The sequence below is a fragment of the Eufriesea mexicana genome, unplaced genomic scaffold, assembly GCF_001483705.2.
Source record: "Eufriesea mexicana isolate 0111107269 unplaced genomic scaffold, ASM148370v2 scaffold1653, whole genome shotgun sequence".
Classification (NCBI taxonomy): domain Eukaryota; kingdom Metazoa; phylum Arthropoda; class Insecta; order Hymenoptera; family Apidae; genus Eufriesea; species Eufriesea mexicana.
In genome coordinates, this window is record NW_016909884.1 from 475,338 (window position 1) to 495,938 (window position 20,601).

Sequence of the window (20,601 nt, forward strand, 5' to 3'; positions counted from 1 at the left end):
ATGTCGGGAACAAATAATTCAGCACGATGAGCAAATGGGAATCGAAGTGATCCATCACCGATGAGAACCTAGGTAGCTGGCTGGCTGAGCCGGGTGGCGAAACTCTTTAACGAGGTGATTAAATCGAGGCCTCGAGTTAGAGCTCCTCCGGTTCGGCATCGGACTTGTCAGCGTCGTTGTGTCTCGGAGACTATCGATCGGAGAGATTAAGAATCGTTGCTTCCGGGAAGAGATCCTTCCGTGGTAGGAGTCTCGGCGAAAGGATGTTTGGGAGATTGGATGCCCTGGTCTTCCTGGGAAGAGGGAGTGAAGGGAACAGTAGCGTTTGTTGGAACGCTTCCTTGGCTGGTTATTGAATACTGATCGTGTGGGAATTAAGTATCGAGCGGGTTATTTAGTACAGAGTAAAATGTGAAACAGGGAACTATGCGAAGAATTTGTTTATTATATTATTATATTATCGAAAAATATTTATTTTTATGGACAGAGAGGATGAAGGCAGAAACGATCTTTATAGGGATATTATATTTCCTAGGCTGGTTATTCGGCATATATCGCGTGGTTGTTAAGTACCGCGATGAAATAAAATGGCGGACAATTTATTTTCTTATTCATAGTTCATGAATAAAACAGCAATCTTTTTAGAAATATTATTTATTTTAGGCTGATTATTGCACATAAATCACGTGGGTATTAAGTATTGCGAAGTTTATTTAATAGTAAAATATGAAATAAAATGGCGGACAATTTTTCTTATTCATAGCTCATGAATAAAACAGCAATCTTTTTAGAAATATTATTTATTTTAGGCTGATTATTGTACATAAATCACGTGGGTATTAAGTATTGCGAAGTTTATTTAATAGTGAAATACGAAATAAAATGGCGGACAATTTATTCTCGTGAAAAGAGTTTATAAATATAGAAGCAATCTTTTTAGGAATATTATATATTTTAGGCTGATTATTGCACATAAATCGCGTGGGTATTAAGTATCGCGAAGTTTATTTAATAATAAAATATGGAATAAAATGGCGGACAATTTATTTTCCTGTTAATAGTTTATGAATATAACAGTAATCTTTTCAGAAATATTCATTTTACTCTGATTATTGCACATAAATCACGTGATAGTTAAGTATCGCGAAGATTATTTTATAGTAAAATACGGAATAAAATGGCGGACAATTTATTTCCCTGGAAAGAGTATATCAATGACGATCTTTATAATAGTCTTTATAATAGTATTTTCTATCCTGATTATTGAACATAAATCACGTGGTCATTAAGCATCGCAAAGACTGTATAGTAGAAAATGAAGTATGAAATACGATAACAGACAACTCGATGTTGCATGGCGTACTGAATAGAACTTGTTCCTAGAGTAACTGACAGGTTCAGTGTCAAGGTTCGCAAGAAAATAGTAATCGATGCTAGACCTGCATGAAAGTATCCCTCTATTGAGCAATAACTATGAACAAGTTGTACATAAATTTACGTTGTAGATACAACATTTACATTTACTTGTACATACAACATATATTTACTAAAAAATTTCATGAATAATTCATATTTCCTGTTTTATAATACTTCATTTTTCCTGTTCCATACATCACACCTAGTACGTTCAAACGAGGATTAACAAAAGCTGGGGGACAAAACAATCATAGAGAAAAAATTTTTAAAACAATAACGATTCGTCATCATAACCTATTTATGCAATAAATTATCCTATAAATATTTAAATATTCTATTCTACGAATATTTAACCCTTTGTGCTCGACGATGTTTTGGTTAAAGAGGGGTACGAGTTGAAAAATTTTCTTCCATAAGGCTGATGATATTTTTTGAGCAGCAAATAAGAAATCGTATAATAATTAACACGTGGAATTATTTAATTTCGGTACCACGCACACTGTTACATTATTTTACATCTGATATATTAATTATTATTTATTATTAATATCGAGCTTCGAAATTTTATCAAATGGTGACCTAGAGGCACCTCTCGAGTGCAAAGGGTTAAATATTTAAATATTTAGTTCCCAAAAACAGGATTTTCTGTTAAGATGACTTTATCACGATGAACCCCCTACGAACTTATTTTACGAAAGATTCCAAACACCCATCGCGAACCTAGGTTCCATCCAGCAGCAGAGGATGGAGACTACACCAATAACGAAAAGATCCTGCCGGGGAATTAAAATATTTCGGCGATTAGGCGTCGTGAGACGATCTATTGTCCGACAGTGGCTGAACATCGTTCTCAGGCGTCGAGATAACTATGTATCCTTAATCCCCTCGCGTTTACTTAGCATGAACTTCGAGAGCTTATGCTGATTAGCAAACACAGCCGAGTTTGGAGTACGCTAATCAAAGTTAAGGGACCTACAAGACACCGGTGTGATCCCTCGCCACGTCTCGAGTAAACGGTGTATTCCACGCGTTTGTAGAATTTCGTTCTAGACCCTGACCAGATTACTTCCCAAAGGGTACAATCCTCGAAATTACGAGCGCTAAACAGCGAATATACCCTCGCGTGTAAACCTAGACCTTCGATGTCGTGCACTTCCGGTTTGCTCTTGAACCAACCGTACTCTTCTGCCAAATTTCCATGTAGCGATTTGGCAAACATTGTTCAATGAACCACCGAATAATTCTTAAATAAATAATTATATATCCAGATCACGAATTTTATTTTTGAAATTATTATAATATTATTATAATACACTCTACATTCATAGTAAAATATACACTCCAGTGCATTCGTAAAAATTTTTGGAGAGTGTACTGACTATTTAATTAAGGATAGTAGATTTATTTTTATGGGAATTATCAAAATTAATAGGAACAAGGGCTGTTTAGTGTGAATTAAAATTTTATCTATCCTTTTTGATCATGTGTATATGTGTGTATATGTATGTGTGATAACATATTTTTCGGTGTTTTAAGAATTTTAATAGTTATTTTAAGAGTCGATTTGTCTGAAATAATCAGGGGATTATATGAGCATCAAAGATTCGAATTTTGAATATATCATGAATTAAAAGAATTAATTACGATAAACTTCTAAACCCAAAAATCAATATTTTCACTATTTTTGTACTAATTTTTAACTATTTTAATTCATACTAATTTCATACTATTTTTACTAACTTTTTACTAACTACTGCAAAGATAATTTTATATTATTATAAATTGTGAATTAATAAAAACTTCTCTTTTGAATTCCTCACTTAGAGCAAATATTCTTTAAATCACTATACCACGATCCGCCAAGCTCCCCTATACAATACTAATCTCTCTGAAATTAAAAACACTCAAATAACAATTACTCGATTAATTGTACATATTTATACGTTTGGAATCTTATTTTTCAAAGTGTCGTATTATAAGAGGATCGATATATATATAGAGGATCGTGGTGGATAATTGCAAAGATATGCATCTGGGCGAAAAAAGGTGGGTCCAGTATGTCCGAATCGAAGACAGAGATTGATCACGCACGGCTTAATCACCTACGAAGCGAATGGTTAATCCAGGGGGGTGGGAATGCAGCCGAGGGGTGGAAAAATGCATCCATGGCTGACGAGGTTAATTAACAGGCTTGAACCGGGCCCGGCTGACAGCGCAAACAACCGTCAACGCGTCGTTTAATACAAACAACTCGGTTGCTCCCTTGCTCGTTAATATCGGTAATAAGAACGTGACAGCTCTCCGGACTAATCCGGCTCGGCTGTGAGACTGCGAAACGCGATCTGCTTCACGAAGACTATCCCGCCTGGCAGGTACAAATTGCCGAGGTAACTCCATCCTACAAGAATTTCAGAGACTTCATCCTGTAAGAATGACCGAAACGTCTCTTACTTCCGGAAGTGAAAAATGGCTGGCCATTCGTCACAGGGAACGTAGAGTCGGCTCGAACGATATATTAGCTCGTAAATTATCGTGTTTGCGCCACTTCACCTTGCTGACGTTCAGGACCGATTGCTGAGTGTGGATATTCAGCGATAGGTATTATTTAAGTTTCTTTTGAAAATAGAGAAACTCGAAATAGAAAGGAAATAAATAAATTTACAAGAGATGGTTAACACGTTGAATGCCACGCCAGTTTTACAGGGATTGCCCGTCGCGATTATTATGGTTGGTGTTCTATTATGGGATACATATAATTGTAGGTAGGATTTTTGGCTAAATAAGTATTAATAAATAATCCTACATTTTCTCCATTTTAGGTGCTATTTTCTAGAAAGTGTCAATCATTTTGTTTAACCCTTAACGCTCCAAGTGTGCCCCTCAGACACCACCGATGGTGTCTGAATTATAATTAATATAAATATTGTGATCAAAATTGTATTACTTCTGAGACGAATAGAGATTGTTTTGAATGACTTTGATATTATTATTTACGCGTCATTGTGGCATTTAAAATCTGACACTTAGAAACTTGCAAGTCGAAGTATGATGAGAGTAAATTGGCGTTGCCGCTCGATATACATAATTAAAAGTCGGAGCGTTGAGGGTTAAAATAGTTTATCGCGAGTTGTTTTCATTATTTAACCCTTGCACTCGAGAGGTGAGCTTCAGTCATCATTTTATAAAATTTGGACGATCGATATTAATTAATATATCAAATTTAATGTAATAGTGTGCGAGGTATCGAAATCAAATAATTCTAGAATTCTATTATTGCACAATTCTATATTTACTGTTCAAAAAGTTATCGTCAGTATTTTAGTAGAGAATCTTCGAATTTCTAGTCTTCTCTAGCCAAAAAATCGTCGAGTGCAAAGGGTTAAATATTTTTATTTAAATATTATAGAATACCGTTTCGAAAGAAATCGCGAATCGGCCATTGCCAACGAAAACAAATTATAGACCGATCAATATTTTCAAGAAGCAAATGGAAAAGTTATTTTGGGTAACAAAATTAAGTTGCGTGGTAACTACGGGGAGGTGAAGCGTAGGTTAAGAAAAGCATAAGAGCAGGGTCCTCGACGACCAAAACGGAGTCCTTAGAAATTAATTGTGACCGATACGAGCGTGAGTCGTTCGGTGTTGGAAAAAGAGTTAAATTAGAGTGCGTTTTTGTGTATTTTCGTTGTACTATCTTTGTATTCTTTTCCTAAGTTAAATTAGTTTTATGAGTTTTGTGTTCGTGTTATTCTGTTCTTGTTGTTCACATTATCTTTGTGTTCTTTTCCTAAGTTAAATTAGTTTTATGAGTTTTGTGTTCGTGTTATTCTGTTCTTGTTGTTCTGACAGTTTTTGGTGTCTCAAAACCATTTTACGCCATCCTACGATATGCTAATGTGTTATTAATGTGATATTGGTGTCCATTTTTATCCATATTTTCTTCATTAATATCTCTAATTACTCTACTTATAATTACTTACATTCGTTTAATCGAGATACAAAAATAGCGCGTGGATTTTGATACATTTACCCACAATCACTCTATTCCATACAAAGAGACGAGGTACCAATGTTTACATTAACTTCTTCGTGATCAGTTAAGTGGTCTGTAGTTATTGGACTACTTTCTTCAGCTTCTTACTCAGTTATTATGGGCTCTTGAAAGAACGTGCAGGATTTGCACTGTTCCACTGTTCCATAAAGAGCTCCATTTAATCATTGGGTCTGGGAACTGTGAAGTCGGCCCTGATCTGATCACGTACTCGTCATGTTAGATGACAACGAAGTATAGAGTAAAATTAAAGATACCTAAGTTACCGAGTACGATCACGTGTATATGTGTATGTATGTGTGTATGAAGAGAAAAATAGCGGGTAATTAGGAGATAGGTGCTAGGAGATCTGTAGGATGCTTCTTGCTAAGTCTCCTGGGGAAACACGAGGTTGTTTTCGTGGTTTTTGATCCTACTGTTACCAATTTATTACCACTAAATTCTGTTTCGTTTTTCGAAGGCTCGAGAGAGCTCGAATTTTCTGTGAAACATCGTCCAGGGTATTCGCCAACTGCGGAATCTATCAGTGTCCCAAGAAATTGATCGAACATCGAGATATATCTCGACTTTTTATCTCGATAATCGAAATATTTGTACGATAATTCTTACTATTTTAAAAAATTATTCGTAAATCACTGCCATACTTAATTCCCAAATTAATATAACCTCAATTTCACTTCGAGTTTATTGACAGGGAGTTATTTGACATCACGTTATCATTAGTGTCACAAAAACAGTAGTTACTACTCGAAAATTAACGCGTGAACCAAATATACATTTATTAAGACGCGTAACTCGACAGCGCCATCTGTCTCGACGCGACAGCAGCGCCATCTAGACACTCGTTGTTCGCCCACCGATTAAAAGAGGTTAAAAAAGACAAAGGAAATAGAAAGCAAGGTAGAAAAATAACAAATAAAGAACACATATATTTGAGTCGGTCACTGCACAATTCGATTGACTCCACTTTTTGAAAAATCTTAAATTTAAGTATGAAAACACTTGGTATAGTCGTAACTTTTTATATTTAAGATTTTTCAAACAGTAGAATTAATCGATTTGTGCAGTGAACGGCTCATTTATACCAAATGTTAAAGTATCCTGTCCATGTATGACAACCTAACCTCTCTCCTGTTCTCCCATCACTCGCGGTGCACGCATTCCGGATCGCGAAGGGGAAACAGTTGGGCCAGAATCCTACGTGTTAGCACGGTGTGTAATTTACTGAAACTGGACTGTATCGGTTTTCAGATATCGCCGGCGGTTACCTGTGCTTTGTCGTCAGCATATTCGGGATCGGTGTGGTGACGGCGGTAATCGGAGACGTGGCATCCTACTTTGGCTGCACCCTGGGCATCAAGGACTCGGTTACCGCGGTGGTTTTCGTCGCACTTGGCACCAGCATTCCCGGTAAGTCGAGCACCAGCGTGTTCCCACGGGGAAAGCGTTCCAAAACAAGGGAACACCGCGAGCAATTTTCAACCGGCGACGGATTTTCTACATGACGGACCCCCGACAGGCGATAAGTCCTTTTTTTCAGCCGCGGCTAAGAAACAGGGAAAGAAGAAGGGGTGCAATTAGCGGTAATTGCGTGGCGGCTGTTTCACGCGCGAGAAGCATGCGCGCGCCCAAGGACATCGCGATGGATTTTTCTGGATCCAGAAACGCGAGGACGAACGGCGGATTAGCCCGCTTTTCAGCGAGAGGAACATTTTTCCTCGCCCGAAACCTGAGAGCACTTGAGCGATCAGTGTGCTCGTTCTCGTGTAAACAGTTTGGAAAATATGCAGATCGGGAATTCGAATCCTCGGTAGTTATCTCTCTTCAGTGAGAGAAGCTTGAAACAGAGGGTGTCGGGAAGAGTTGTTGGGAAGAACGAGTTCCTCAGGACCAGGGCTCCGTTCTTCCTCCTCTCTCCTCCCTTTTCCAACCGCTTTTTGCCATGGATCCTCGAACAGTGTGGTGGCAAAGGCAAGGAATCGACTTCCAGCGGACATATTGGAACCACGTGATCAATCTTGCAGAAGATGGCGTCGCTTTGCGAGCCGTTCCGTCTGCCATGGTCGAAATACGCTCTCCCTGGGGCCTCCTGTCGCGATGCGAACCGGACCTAGTCTCGTGACACTCGGAAAAACGTCACACGAGGATCTTTTCCTCGCGACGAGGCTTGAAAATTAAAAAGGAAGCATCGGGAAGCTCGTGAGAGGGGTATTTGTCAGAGATATTGGGGGTACGGTGATATCGCTGTCCAACTGGAATTTTAATCCGTGAATCCATTAGGCAATTCTTGCAAAACCCTCGAGGAATCTCGAAAGCTTTCCAAGTGTCCCGCGACTGCGTTCTCGCAGCCTTTATTAGATCCTTTGCTTCCGGTTAGATGGTAATTAGGAACACGTGTCGGACAAAGCGGGAACGGGACTCGGAATTGAAATAAGGCGAGTAAATGGCTGGTGAATTTTTTAATTAAACACGATAACGTTACTTTCGCGGCACGTTTACCCCAGCGAGCTTCCTCTATTCAGAGGCGGCCATTCAGCCGGGTTCGCTCGAACGCGTTTATTCCCGGACAGGGAGGAGAGGGGAGGAGAGCTGGAAATTTGTAACGGAGCGGTCAAGACGGCCTTTTTCAGCATGCGCGGCCTCTTTTGAGTAAAATCAAGTATCAGCTTATTGTGCCGGAACGGAGGGAAGCCGCGATAAGCAGGCCTCTTTCAGCGCTTTTCAAACCGCCGGGCCCCTCGCCTCCGCCATTTTTTCCCCTTTCAAGGCTCGTTTGTTCGCCGCAAAGCCGGCCCGGAAATTTCTTTCCAAGCTGCCTCTCCAGTGCGGATGTTTTCTAACGAGCCCACCTCGCAGCGTGTGCATGCGAATGTTGAAATGGAAAAATTCAGCCAACGGCTACCCTTGAATTTTCCAGGCCTGTGGCGCCGCCTGGCGGCGTCTAGGCGTATCAATTCTCGATCGACTGCCCATTGGAGTCCGTGCTTTCGGTTGTGAGGACCCCGATGGGGTATAAGTGGAAGAGTCTCTCATTTTTCAACGCGAAACTGTGCTCGAAAATAAAAACCTTGGACCTTTTTTGGACGAAAAATGGCGAATTAATGGGTTTCTAATGGCGTCATTGAAAACTAACCTAATTTAACCACGATCAACCCAACGACGTCCAAAAATTAGAAGGTTGCCATAAAGCAATGTAGGAAGGTTATTTCGACGATAGTAAAATTCCCAACTTCCAGGTGAAGTGAGCCGGGTCTTAGATTACCATGCTCGAGAAGAGCTTTGGCCTAAATTTACTTTCCTCGGGAACGTGCGTCGAATTCGTCGAAAGGAGGACCAACGTGCACGACCTTCGCAGAGCGATGCGGAACGAGCATAATTGCTGCAAACCGGGCCAACGATGGACCACGAAAATGCAAATGTGACTCGGGGTACCGCGATAAAAGCAGCACAGGCTGATTTATACCGATAATCATACGCGCATAACCACGGACGCTTGTTGACGTGCATACGCCAACGCACACAAACCGGTGACAAACGCGTTTGCACCCCGATGCCCATGGTTTTCACGCGAGGATGCGTTTCCAGGACGATTCTATCCGCTTCCGCGTGACACCCGGCCTTACCCTGGAAAACAAGCCGACACCGGAGACGTTTATTCTCGTCGACGAAACCGTGAAATTCACCCCCGATCACGCTGCTCACGTGACCCCTAATTCCCACTGTGACACGGAACTTGCCTGATATGGGTATTGACTGCGTTTTCACTGGGATAAACACGATTTTTGTATTTTTGAAAGCTGGAAGATGCGAAAAGTGTCGAAGGGCTTTGCATAAAGGACGATTGACCCTAAAATTCGACGAAATAGTGAAATTCACACGTGATTACGCTGTTTCGTGACTACTAGTTTTGACACTGACATGGAACTTGCCTGATATGGATATTGGCAGCGTTTTCACTGGGATGGACGCCATTTTTGTATTTTTGAGAACTGGAGGATGCGAAAAGTGTCGAAGGGCTTTGCATAAAGGACGATTGACCCTAAAATTCGACGAAATAGTGAAATTCACACGTGATTGCGCTGTTTCGTGACTACTAGTTTTGACAGTGACATGGAACTTGCCTGATATGGGTATTGGCAGCGTTTTCACTGGGATGGACGCCATTTTTGTATTTTTGAGAACTGGAGGATGCGAAAAGTGTCGAAGGGCTTTGCATGAAAGACGACTGACCCTAAAATTCGACGAAATAGTGAAATTCACACGTGATTCCACTGTTCCCGTGACTCCTAATTTAAACAGTGACACAGATATTGTCTGATATAGGTACCGAGTGCATTTTCGCTTGGATGGTCGCGATTTTCATATTTTTGACAACTAGAAGATGCGAGAAGTGTCGAAGGACTTTGCATAAAAGATGATTGACACTAAAATGCAACTGTGATCTCTCGATTTAAGTTCCTAACTTTGACACGGAGAGATGTCAATATACGTAACATACTAATTTGTACAGACAGTGAAGATCTTGCCCGATATTTTTATCCAAGAGTGTCGTCCCTGGAATAATTTCGAACTTTAAATTTCTAGAATAATATTATATAAAATACGATTATTCTACTACGACACGAACTGGTCCTCAAATCTCCAAAGCAGATACTAGAGAATACAGTCCCTATCTCCAAGCCTGTATCACCCCTAATTTCAACATCCAATCAGGATACTACCCGATACGGGTACGTCGTCATATAATATCAGCATTGCAACAATGGCAATTGTAAGATCTAAACGTGAAGATAAATATTAAGATGATTCTACTGCAAAGAATGACCCAAAATCGCGACTATTCCTCTGTAACGATGCAGAACGAGGATGCATTTTTCAAAAGGGCCTAGGTAGACATTCGGAAGAACATGGTCGAACGATGATCGCTGAGAAGGGGAATTTATCAAGGAGTCGATGAAGCCCCGCCCTTGCTGGCTTGTTCCGTATTCAAGCAGGATTTTCGGGGTTACTATATAAGGTGGCTGGTGATATGCGGCAGAGGTAGACCAAGCTTGGTGATAATTTATTGCTCCTAGCCTTTGTGTGCTCGAACAATGCTCGTACTTCGAGGTCGTGCCACCCCGCCAGCCTCCTCTATAGACGGAACGAACCTTTCCACGCTATCGGATGAAAACTGTCCATTGGTCCGAACCCTGCCTCCGAATCTCTCCGGAAGACGTTTTGTCCCAGAGGAAGGAGCAAATGTCGCCCATGTGTCACCTTCTGCGACGAGACTATGGTTACAATATTACCCCCTTCCGGGTTGGTCCACTGTCGAACCACGACTCCGTAGAATCTTCCATTTGCTTGCTTGGTCTCGAAACGCGGACTAGCTCATCGATTCGGGAATAATCGCAGATGCTGAGCGCGATAACGGTTATTAAAGGCTCGGCGAGAAGTCGATAACTGGACCGTTCCATTTCGGTGGCTTTTATTTAGCTAGGGATTTATAGTCGGCCTTGATCGGCTGCGCCATTACCAGATGAAGCTGCTAAATCGAAGCAAAGCAACGAAATTGGGGCTATCCAATTGTATGCAGCGCGGAAACCAGCCTAATGATCAATTGTCTGTCCTATCTTCTCATCCTGGACCAAGGCAAACGAACGAACCTTTCACAACTCCCTTCACAGACATCGTTGCTGGTTTAAAGACGACCATATCGTCTCTAATTGGCACGCAATGTGCACCAATGTCTCGGGTATCAGCCATGAGTCAATGGATTCTTAGTAAAAGCACGATGCCTCCTCATACCTATCCTTAAGTCATCACATCACCTGTGTGAAGCCGATCTTATCGTCCATAGTCAACGTCCGAAATGCACTAATGACTTAGGAGTCAATCCTGAGTCTATGGATGTCTCTTGTCATCTCTTCAAACCTTTTCCTATTACATCATTGAATACGAAACCCAAACCAGATATGCATCATCTGAAACAAACCAAAATCCACCGATAGCCAATCCTGAGTTAATCAATATATTCCAAAACATACTCCTTCCCTGCCATACAGAACTGCACATATATGTAGAGATCAAGGTGGAGATGCTGAATGAGGTATTGAAACGAAGACGTTATCCCGTGAATCTCTGACAAGACTGTATTTATTTCGTGGTACCAAGTGCATCGCTATTCTTTCGAATTGACGACTCGCTGACTTGTGCTGACTCTTACTAACGACTAGCTCCTTGACTAACTCTCTGACTAACTGACTGACTGATTAGCTAACTCCGTGACTAACTGACTCGACTTCTCAACACGGTCTTTTTAACCCTGTCCTAAGACAAGCGCCACTCCCGAAGGAGGAGAAACTCCATCCACGCTAAGGTCAGTGGTGAAACCCTCTTTGAAACCCCTTTGTCGTTGTGCTATTCGTAACTATACGTAATTATCCGCGTTATTATTGTGGAGAATCCTCCCACACGATTGTTGAAGTCGTTCAGTGGCAGGCAGCCTCGATGTGGCAGTGAAGCTAGTCACTCCTCGCATCGGGGTACCTGCGACAAGCTGACATCAACAAAAGTAGGGAAGGACTCTCTACAAACCTAAGAACTATCTTATATTGGAATGCGTGTTTGCCTATGTATAGAGAGGCACGAATACTATACAGCTTTTGGCTTTAAGTAGGTAAGGTGCAAGAGGTGGACTAGATAAAGAAATAAATTCTACCTAGCAGGCCCTAGACCCTTTGACGACTAGAAGAATTTGGAAGTGATATATATATAGGAAACGAAGGATTTTTACCCAGCACTTGCGAGAAAATCCTCGACTTTCTTCGAGTATGAATCCACCTATCGGCGAGGATGAGAATGATACCGCTACAGTATCAATCTCCACAATTCTACACGAAAGTTAGCCAAACGCCGTTTCTTAGAGTCACCCAGAGGTAATTATCCCGTGACACCTGCAACCTTCCTGGATGGAATGATAGGAACGCGCTATTTTTACATCCCGAGTGGATCCTAGCCGCAGGATTTTTAAGATGACAGCCACTCGGGAGGCTCGTAATTCGACAGGGAACATGGGCCGTCTCATCCAACCTTGTTCTACAACGATCTCGTCGGTTTCACCTGTGTCCCACCGGCGCTGATCTCCTCATCCACCCCGTCACACCCAGCTGCGTGGAAGCTTGCGGGCCTAAGGCGCGTCTAGCCGCTGAATATTCCCCGGAATATTCCGACGGTCGATTTATCGACGTAGATTCGCCGTAAGTAAGCGGAAAGCGTCGGGTTAAACCGGTGGATGGATGAAAGGAAGCCGGCGATCAAAAGAGGCAACAAACTGAAAGCGAAGTTTCGTTTGGAGCCACGGCGGAATCAAAGCCGATCCTCGAAAGTTTCCTACAAAGGCGACGACATGGTCTAGAATGCCGATTCGGGAAAGAAGTTGGACGGTCGGATGCTGGCTGGGTCATAACCGTGTTCGAAACTTATCGATGGACGTCGTTTCGGCGGACGTAACTCCATTGCTGGGATGTTTCACGAGCAGGACTCTCCCTTCTCTGATATCTTTCTTGGGGGTGAACGAGCGGCTTACAATAAGAGAATATTCCCATGTAGGAAGATTGTGGTAAGGGAAGCTTGGCTTGGACCAGGCATGTAACTCGCGCATAAATATTGATGAGATTGTACCGGCGAGCAAGTTTCCCGGCGCTCATAAAAGTAGGGGACGCGTCGCTGGAAAAGCCAATAGTTACCCAAATAATCCTCCAGCCGTGAATTATACAAATTTTCGCCATATCGAACCGCCCTGCAATTGATTCCGCGTGACCTGAATCGAAGTGGAGAATCGGTGAACGCCATAATCGTTCCCTTCTAGAACCGTGTTGGGCGAGAAGATCATGCTAGGGGATTTGGAAGTGAAGTAGTCTCGTATTGGTCAGACAGACGGTTAATCTGAGAATGGTGACGTTCGTCGAATTGACTTTTAGCAGTTGTGGTAATGTCCATCAGAGTGACTCGAAGTCAAATTGACTTCCTGTCAGTAGAGGTAACTTGACTTCCAATTGACACCGTGTCGTCAGTGATAAGATCTGAATATCTACAGTACGTCCAACGAGACAAGATACCGAATACCAGGACTGCATGTGGTAAGTGCATCATCAGATCAGGGGCGATTTCATAGTACCCAGATCCAATGATTACAATTTTTTGGAACAGTGGGACAGTGTGAATTCTGAACGTTTTGTCAACGTTCTGTCAATTTAGCGGGTGTCGCTTCTGAAGCTTAAGAAAATAGACCAATCACTGTCTGAAAACAACCTCTTCGTACCTAATTGTACAGAAAAATTTGGGAAACCTGAAAACCACGTACACGTAACTCTCCACCTCCGACCAGTCATCCCCAAAACCCACCCTTATCGATACAACCATGATCACAATTCGCGAGCTAATAAAAATACATCCACAGGATTAGAAGATACTGCACACCACGAAGTCATGGAATTTTTAAAAAAATTTTTGGAAGAATTTAGAAGATAAATTGGAACTGTCAAATATTAATAACGCTTTAGCACCCTGTCATGGACTTTCATAACTACGTCGAAGTTTAGAGTGTGGATAAATGTGTCAAAATATCAGGAAACTTGAAATCACTGTAGAGACATCCTCTTCCTCCTTGAACATTAATTTATTCGACAATTTATTCAACGATTGCCTCGATAAAATTGAGATGGTGATCTATGATCTATATATTGAAACTCGAAGGAGAAGGTTTGCGACATGGCGAGAATTTTTCTGAATTATCTTAATCGCGAAGGGAAACGATAGCGATGTTAAAAGTCACGAAATATGCAAATTGCCCCGATAATGAAATTCGCATTGCCTAGCCACGATAACCAAGCCTGCTCCATTAAAGTTCTCAAGGGTGCGTGTTGTACTGCCTAGCGAGATGGTTCTAATTAAAAAGGAAACAACTGGACCATCTCTTCCTTTCACGAAAACCTCTGCCATAACGAATATCTCCATCCGATGCTAAGTAACATTAATCTTCCTGGCTTTAACCTACTTCCGTCGTACGAAATAAAGAAAAATATACCCTCGTCAGATTCTTTTTATTAAATTAACTTCAGGAATATTACGAATCCCAAAAATTTGATATTCCGGTGACTTCTGAAGGATGAAAACGAAGAAAAACGATCTCACATGTGTATTTCCTGCATCGATTACTTTTTAATAAAAATCTGAACTCTGTAACGAAGGAAAAAATTAAGAATTATAATATGCTCCGACGGCCAACAAAATTCCGAGTATGCCTACGCCAATGGTGCAGACGGATTAAATCTCTTTACACACGATAGGCGCACTTCAGTCGCCATTTTATAAAATTTCGAAGATCGATATTAATTAATATGTCAAATTTAAGATAAGGTAACGGCCTTGTGAGTAAGGCTTTCTAACAGGCCCTGTGATGGAAGATACTTATGTGACATAGCAACTTGTATTTATGGAAGCCGAGGATTCACCGAGGACTTGCGAGAAATTTCGAACCTCCGTTGTCCATCTAGCGGTGAAGATGTGAACTTTGGTCACTACAAGTAACGAGATCAAATAATTCCACGTGTTAATTATTACACGATTTCTTATTTACTGCTGAAAAGAATATTCTCAGCCTTACAGTAGAAAATTTGTCAACTCCTACTCTTGTTTAGCCAAAAAATCGTCGAGTGCAAAGAGTTAAACGATATACGAATACATAACCTCAAAAAAAGAAGAGACAGAAATCTAAATCCAGGTGCTCGTAAAAATTCCATAAATGACGCAACAGGGACGTAACTAACAATGGCCATACCATTCGGATAAGAGGAAAACGCGGTCATCGATAATTCATGTTGTCCCTGTGCTTCCCCGAACTTGGTCAAAATATTCGGACCTAGATCGAGCGACGAATAATCATAGTCGTTTACGGTATCGGATGCGTGAAAGTTTTCCGGGTGAAAGCTGGCTATATATAGTCGGTTAGAGGGTGGCTGGCAGCTGAAATGAATCCGTGCACACGCTGCCGGATTTAATCCGAAGGCATACATACACGGATAAGTACACCTTCGGCCATTCACGTCAGCTGGCTCGCGCATCCGTGTACACGGTGTTCCCGTCGCGACAGTACCGGTACAACGACCAATAATAACAAGAACCGTCGAAAGTAGCGGCGACGCATATGGCGAAACATATTCCCGATTAAATACCGCAGCTAGCTTGGATATCCGCTTTTGGAAACGTACACGCTTTGCACGAGCCTCGCTAAGTATGTTTACCCGGCCGACTCGTTGCCGGCAGCCATTACGGAAGTTACGCTCCCGGGGAGCTGAACAGCGAGCGATTATCAGGGAGCTTAAAATCGGCGGCGAATTTTCCCTCAAATTTTCCCGACGTATACCTATCCACGGGTCGAAGACATTCGCCAGAAGGTAAGAAAAACGGTGGAGTTACGCGGTAGACGGAAAAAGTTGCTCGTGCGACTGCAGCGCCGCCTACCGCGCTGATGGAAAGTTCCGGCGTACGGAAATAACATTACTTACCCGCCCAGACGCATCAATGGCTGCCGAAACTCGCACGGTCGTTCCACACGCGCTACTTCCATCTCCACCACTCCCGAAATCGTTGACGAATGAACCACACACTCGAAACTTTTCGCGAAACCCGATGACCGCGAGTGTTATGGAACGTTCGACCGTGTTACACGTTCGTTAGGTTATATTAGTATTCCGCGTGTATTCGTCGTTACGACGCTCCGGAGCGGGTTTATAACGGAGCTGAACGCGACGGACCCGTAACCGTAAACTGTAAACTGCTATGGACGACGCGTCCGAGCTATGCCAAGGCATGGCCGCAAATCGCGGTACGCCACAGGCTTTGAGCGCTTCCGTTGGAGCCTCGCCTCGAGACACGGCACGTTTCGCCGCGTAACGTCCCGAATCCCATGCATACTGGCGATAGATCGTAATAGAAAGCGATTACATGTCGTACCACGTGACTCATACGAGCGAGAACGATTGGCGACCGATAGACCCAATGCGAGACAGGAGTGGGGGTAACAGGGGAGAAAACCGAAGCACGAATGAGGAGCGATGCGGTGAAGAAGGAAAATCTAAGCATGTGACTTTATTGCAGACACGTTCGCGAGCAAGGTGGCCGCCTGCCAGGACAAGTACGCCGACGCGAGCGTGGGGAACGTGACCGGAAGCAACGCGGTGAACGTCTTCCTGGGGATCGGCATTGCATGGAGCATCGCGGCCATTTACCATGCCTGCCAGGGTGAAAAGTTTTCAGTAGAACCGGGCAAGTCAGTATCGATTTATCTTTACTTTTCCATGTTCTGCTTGTGCAGGTTGTTTCAAAGGAAGAAGCTGAGAATAGAAAATAGAAGGAGCGACGTGAACGCGTGTCAGAATTTTCACTGGTTACTGACCGCTGATTTTGGAACAGCCTGTATGCGCGTTGAGCTTCACGATTCTACCGCGAGATCGCGCCGCGTTTGCTCCGTGGGTAAAGAAAAATTCGTTGTCGCGTAGACGCGATCCGCGTGAGTCGATTTTCGAGGTATTCGATACGAGGAAACTTTACACCGAGAAACACGTCGAACACTCGAATAAAGAGATCGACACGCTCTCCTCTAAACTTCGCCGGAGAAAAGGGTAAAAGTCAAAAGCACGGGCTTCCGAGTCGATTCGTCGTAACGAAGTTACAGACTTTCGAAAACAATACGAACTTTCGCAATTGGACAGTTTCGATCAGGAATAGCAGCGAGATCGTCCCGGTTACGGTGTTCCAAATGAGTGCGCGTTAATGTCCTAACCTCTCGAATTTTCCTCGTCGACGTCAACGTCGTGCACGGTATAAATATTCCGAACCGCGATTTCCACGAACGATAAAGCGTCTATAGTCCCCACCGTGTAGTTTCACGCGTAAACGTTTCACCGTGTCTCGCCGTGTAATGCAGATACGTTCCCGCGAGCATCCGCAGTCCGATCGTAAAAAAGCGAGTGGAATATCTCGCGAGCCATGAAATGAATCTCGATACTGAGAATGTTTCGCAGTCGGTACATTCGCGAAACAGGGCGACCGTTGTAAACGCGATTCAAAGTGAAAGATACTCATCTATACCGCGACGCATCGATGGCACAGAGTCGGATTAGAGTGGATGACACGAAATGAAACAATATCAGGTAAAACACGAGGACGTAGCCCCGATAACGGAACGTCGTTTCCCATTTACGAGCTCGAACGTTGGAAATGCTCTCAAGAAATTTGGTCGGAGATTGCAAGGGAAACTTGGCTGGCACGGTGCTTGTCGATTTATGTGCTGAAACGTGACCAGCGCCGGTGACAGTGTGCTCGCTCTAGAAAATTGTTATCCGTGACGTATCGGCAGGAATATTGTGCAGGACGTAATACGCGATACGGATATTTCCGAGACGTCAAATATCGGAACACGAACGGCGCTCGGGTCTGTAAAGAGCCGTCCAGGCATAAATTTCCGGATTTCGAAACATCGGCCGCCGGCATTTCTTTTTGGGAATCCATAGCGGAAGGCACACGGTCGTGTAACATTGTCAGTCATCGCTCGCGGCGTGATACATGCGGTCGTAAAGGAAACTCGTAAATAAAATTTTATATATTTCCCGATGAAATTAATTCGATAGAAATACAGCGTATATCAACATCGGGCTCTGCTACCGCGTTGTGAAATACAATCTCGCGTTGATAACAAAAGCCTCGAAGAGAAACGTTTGCACGAATACGCATCGGTTTGCAGTAAGAAATCAAGCTTCCGCGGGCCAACCATTCGGTAATAAATATTTACACGCTGCAGACTGCACGGTTCGATTGGTCTTGCGGTCGTAATCATGTATTCCCCGTGCAAGACGCTACGGATGCGTTTCTCTAGCTGTGCTCAATTTTCTCGGTTGCTAGGTACGCCGCTGATACCGGGACCTGCCTCGCATGAATTTCAACGCCGTGGAAAACGTATACCGTGTCTTATCCGTGCCCGCCCCTGCGAGCCTCGAATCCGCCCACGTTAACGTTCCGCGGAAATATTTCACGCGCGTAAAACCGAATTGTTTCGGGAGCAAACACCGACCAAGTCGTAGAACGGTTAACTATTTCGAATAGGGCGAAAACGAAACTATCGTTCGAGGAATAAATCGATTTTCAATCGGAACTGTCCAAAATCGATCCGTTGCGAAGTCGTATATCACTGGAACGGGGCAACAGATGCGCCATGAATAATCGGTACTGCAGAATCGTAGTTGCACGGTGCGCGCACAGATGGCGTTATAATGCTCTGGATCGTTTTTATACTAGCATATCGATCGATACGACTTTGCATCCGTTATCCGAAAACACGATATATCCATATACGATACGGTAAGCGAAAAAAGAACTGTGATTCATTTCACTTTACCAACGCGTCACGTAACTCTAGAACTTTTTCTAAAAATACACGATAATACACGAGTCAGAGTTCACGTTGAATACAAAATGAGTCTTTATCTATAGTCTCGAAGGGTATACATTATGGTAGGCAGTAGGTAGAAGGTAAAAGGTATTAAAGAAAGGTATTAATAAACGAAATATAATGATCTTTGTCACAGCTTGGCCTTCTGCGTAACGTTGTTTTGCACGGAAGCCTGCCTGGTAATCTTGGTTCTACTACTGAGGCGGACGAAGAGCATTGGCGGCGAACTCGGTGGGCCTTTCGTACCGAAGCTTGTCACGTCGTTGGTCCTTTTTTTCCTCTGGGTGTTCTACCTCATTATGTCGATCCTCGAGGCCTACGGCTATATCGAGGGCTTCTAAAAGGAGCCCGTTCAACGGCAAACGTCGGCCTACACCCGCTCCGCGTGTATCTTAACCTCTTCGCGTCCGCCAAGGCGTATGCTCAACAAAACGTTCTCTCGGCAAGTATACATTCCGTCTGTCAATTAGAACTCCCGCCACGATTTACGGATTGGGCTTTATTTTTATACTTTATATTTGTTTTGCATGCACGAGAAGGGTGAAAGAAAGAATACAAGAAAATCGTCTGACACGCGCTTGCTATGTATATGGATATGCGGATGGTGTTGGTCATGTCGCACGAGAGGCTGAGAGCTTAAATATAGCACATCTGGAACGCGTTGGTCCACGTAAACAGAGAAGAATAAAATTTTGTCTTCAGCTTCGCGTGACAAGTCTCGTCGACGAGACCCGCATCTCCGAGAATACCAAGCAAATGAACTGCAGCCCGGGAAGAAGAATGGGAAGAGAAAGAATGACTGGCAGGGAGACGACCAGCTCGCAGCTGCTCGAAAGGAACTCTTTATCTCACCGATTTATCGTTTCTCCTTTCAGGACAAAAAGGAAGTGGGATCGAAGGGGTGCGATTTCGCTGGCGAACGAACTCTCTGAACTGTGTGCCGGGAAACTACCGGTCTCACCCTCCCACCTGGGATGATTAACAACGAACGTGATCGCGTGACGTTATCGAATGCGTGTATGTGCGTAGGTACCTGAGAGCGTGAGAGTGAGAAAGATGGAGCGCGAGTATGCTTGAGAGCGAGCGATTAGTAGGACGGCGAAAAAGGAATAGATTAAATGAAACGAAACGAGAACGTGGGAGAAAGAGAGGATAAAAGGATGAACAAAGGAGACGCTAACGTGCGCGAGGTAGTAAAGTGAGTTTGCCTTAAACATAATTTAACGGACAACATAATTAAACATACGAAGGGACGTAGGTAAAAGAGAAACGCGTTCTAGTCTCGAGCCGTGGCACGTACGACCACGGCTGTTATCAAATAGGATGCAAGGAAACAAAACAGAAGGATATATTATATACATATATTATATATACAGACACACATACGTATAAATAACGTATTTATTTAATCCTTCAAGGAACACAGGTTTCTATGGTATTTTAGTAGCGAATTGTATTGCCATTCCTCTTTCGCCAGAGAACGATGTCGCTAATTTTATATAAACGTATATTATCATACGATACTCCTTTCGAACTCTCCTCGATGCTTTCGCGATCCCGCGATCGCGATAAGCCTCCGGGCGTGGTCATAGTGTTATATCAAAAGAAGTCGTAGATCGGAACCGATTTGCATCACAAAGTC

The 20,601-nt window shown here is 43.1% G+C and overlaps 1 protein-coding gene across 2 annotated transcripts in view; it reads left to right on the forward strand.

Moving 5' to 3' along the window:
- Nucleotides 1–19,356, forward strand: part of Calx (sodium/calcium exchanger 3) — a 203,317-nt gene extending 183,961 nt beyond the window's left edge. For both annotated transcript variants that reach the window (XM_017902012.1, XM_017902013.1), the window contains exons 6-8: nucleotides 6,719–6,877; nucleotides 16,610–16,781; nucleotides 19,096–19,356. In XM_017902012.1, coding sequence (XP_017757501.1) covers nucleotides 6,719–6,877; nucleotides 16,610–16,781; nucleotides 19,096–19,300 — 536 coding nt within the window. In that variant the 3' untranslated portion in view covers nucleotides 19,301–19,356. The remainder of the gene's footprint in view (nucleotides 1–6,718; nucleotides 6,878–16,609; nucleotides 16,782–19,095) is intronic.
- The last annotated feature ends 1,245 nt before the right edge of the window (nucleotides 19,357–20,601 follow it).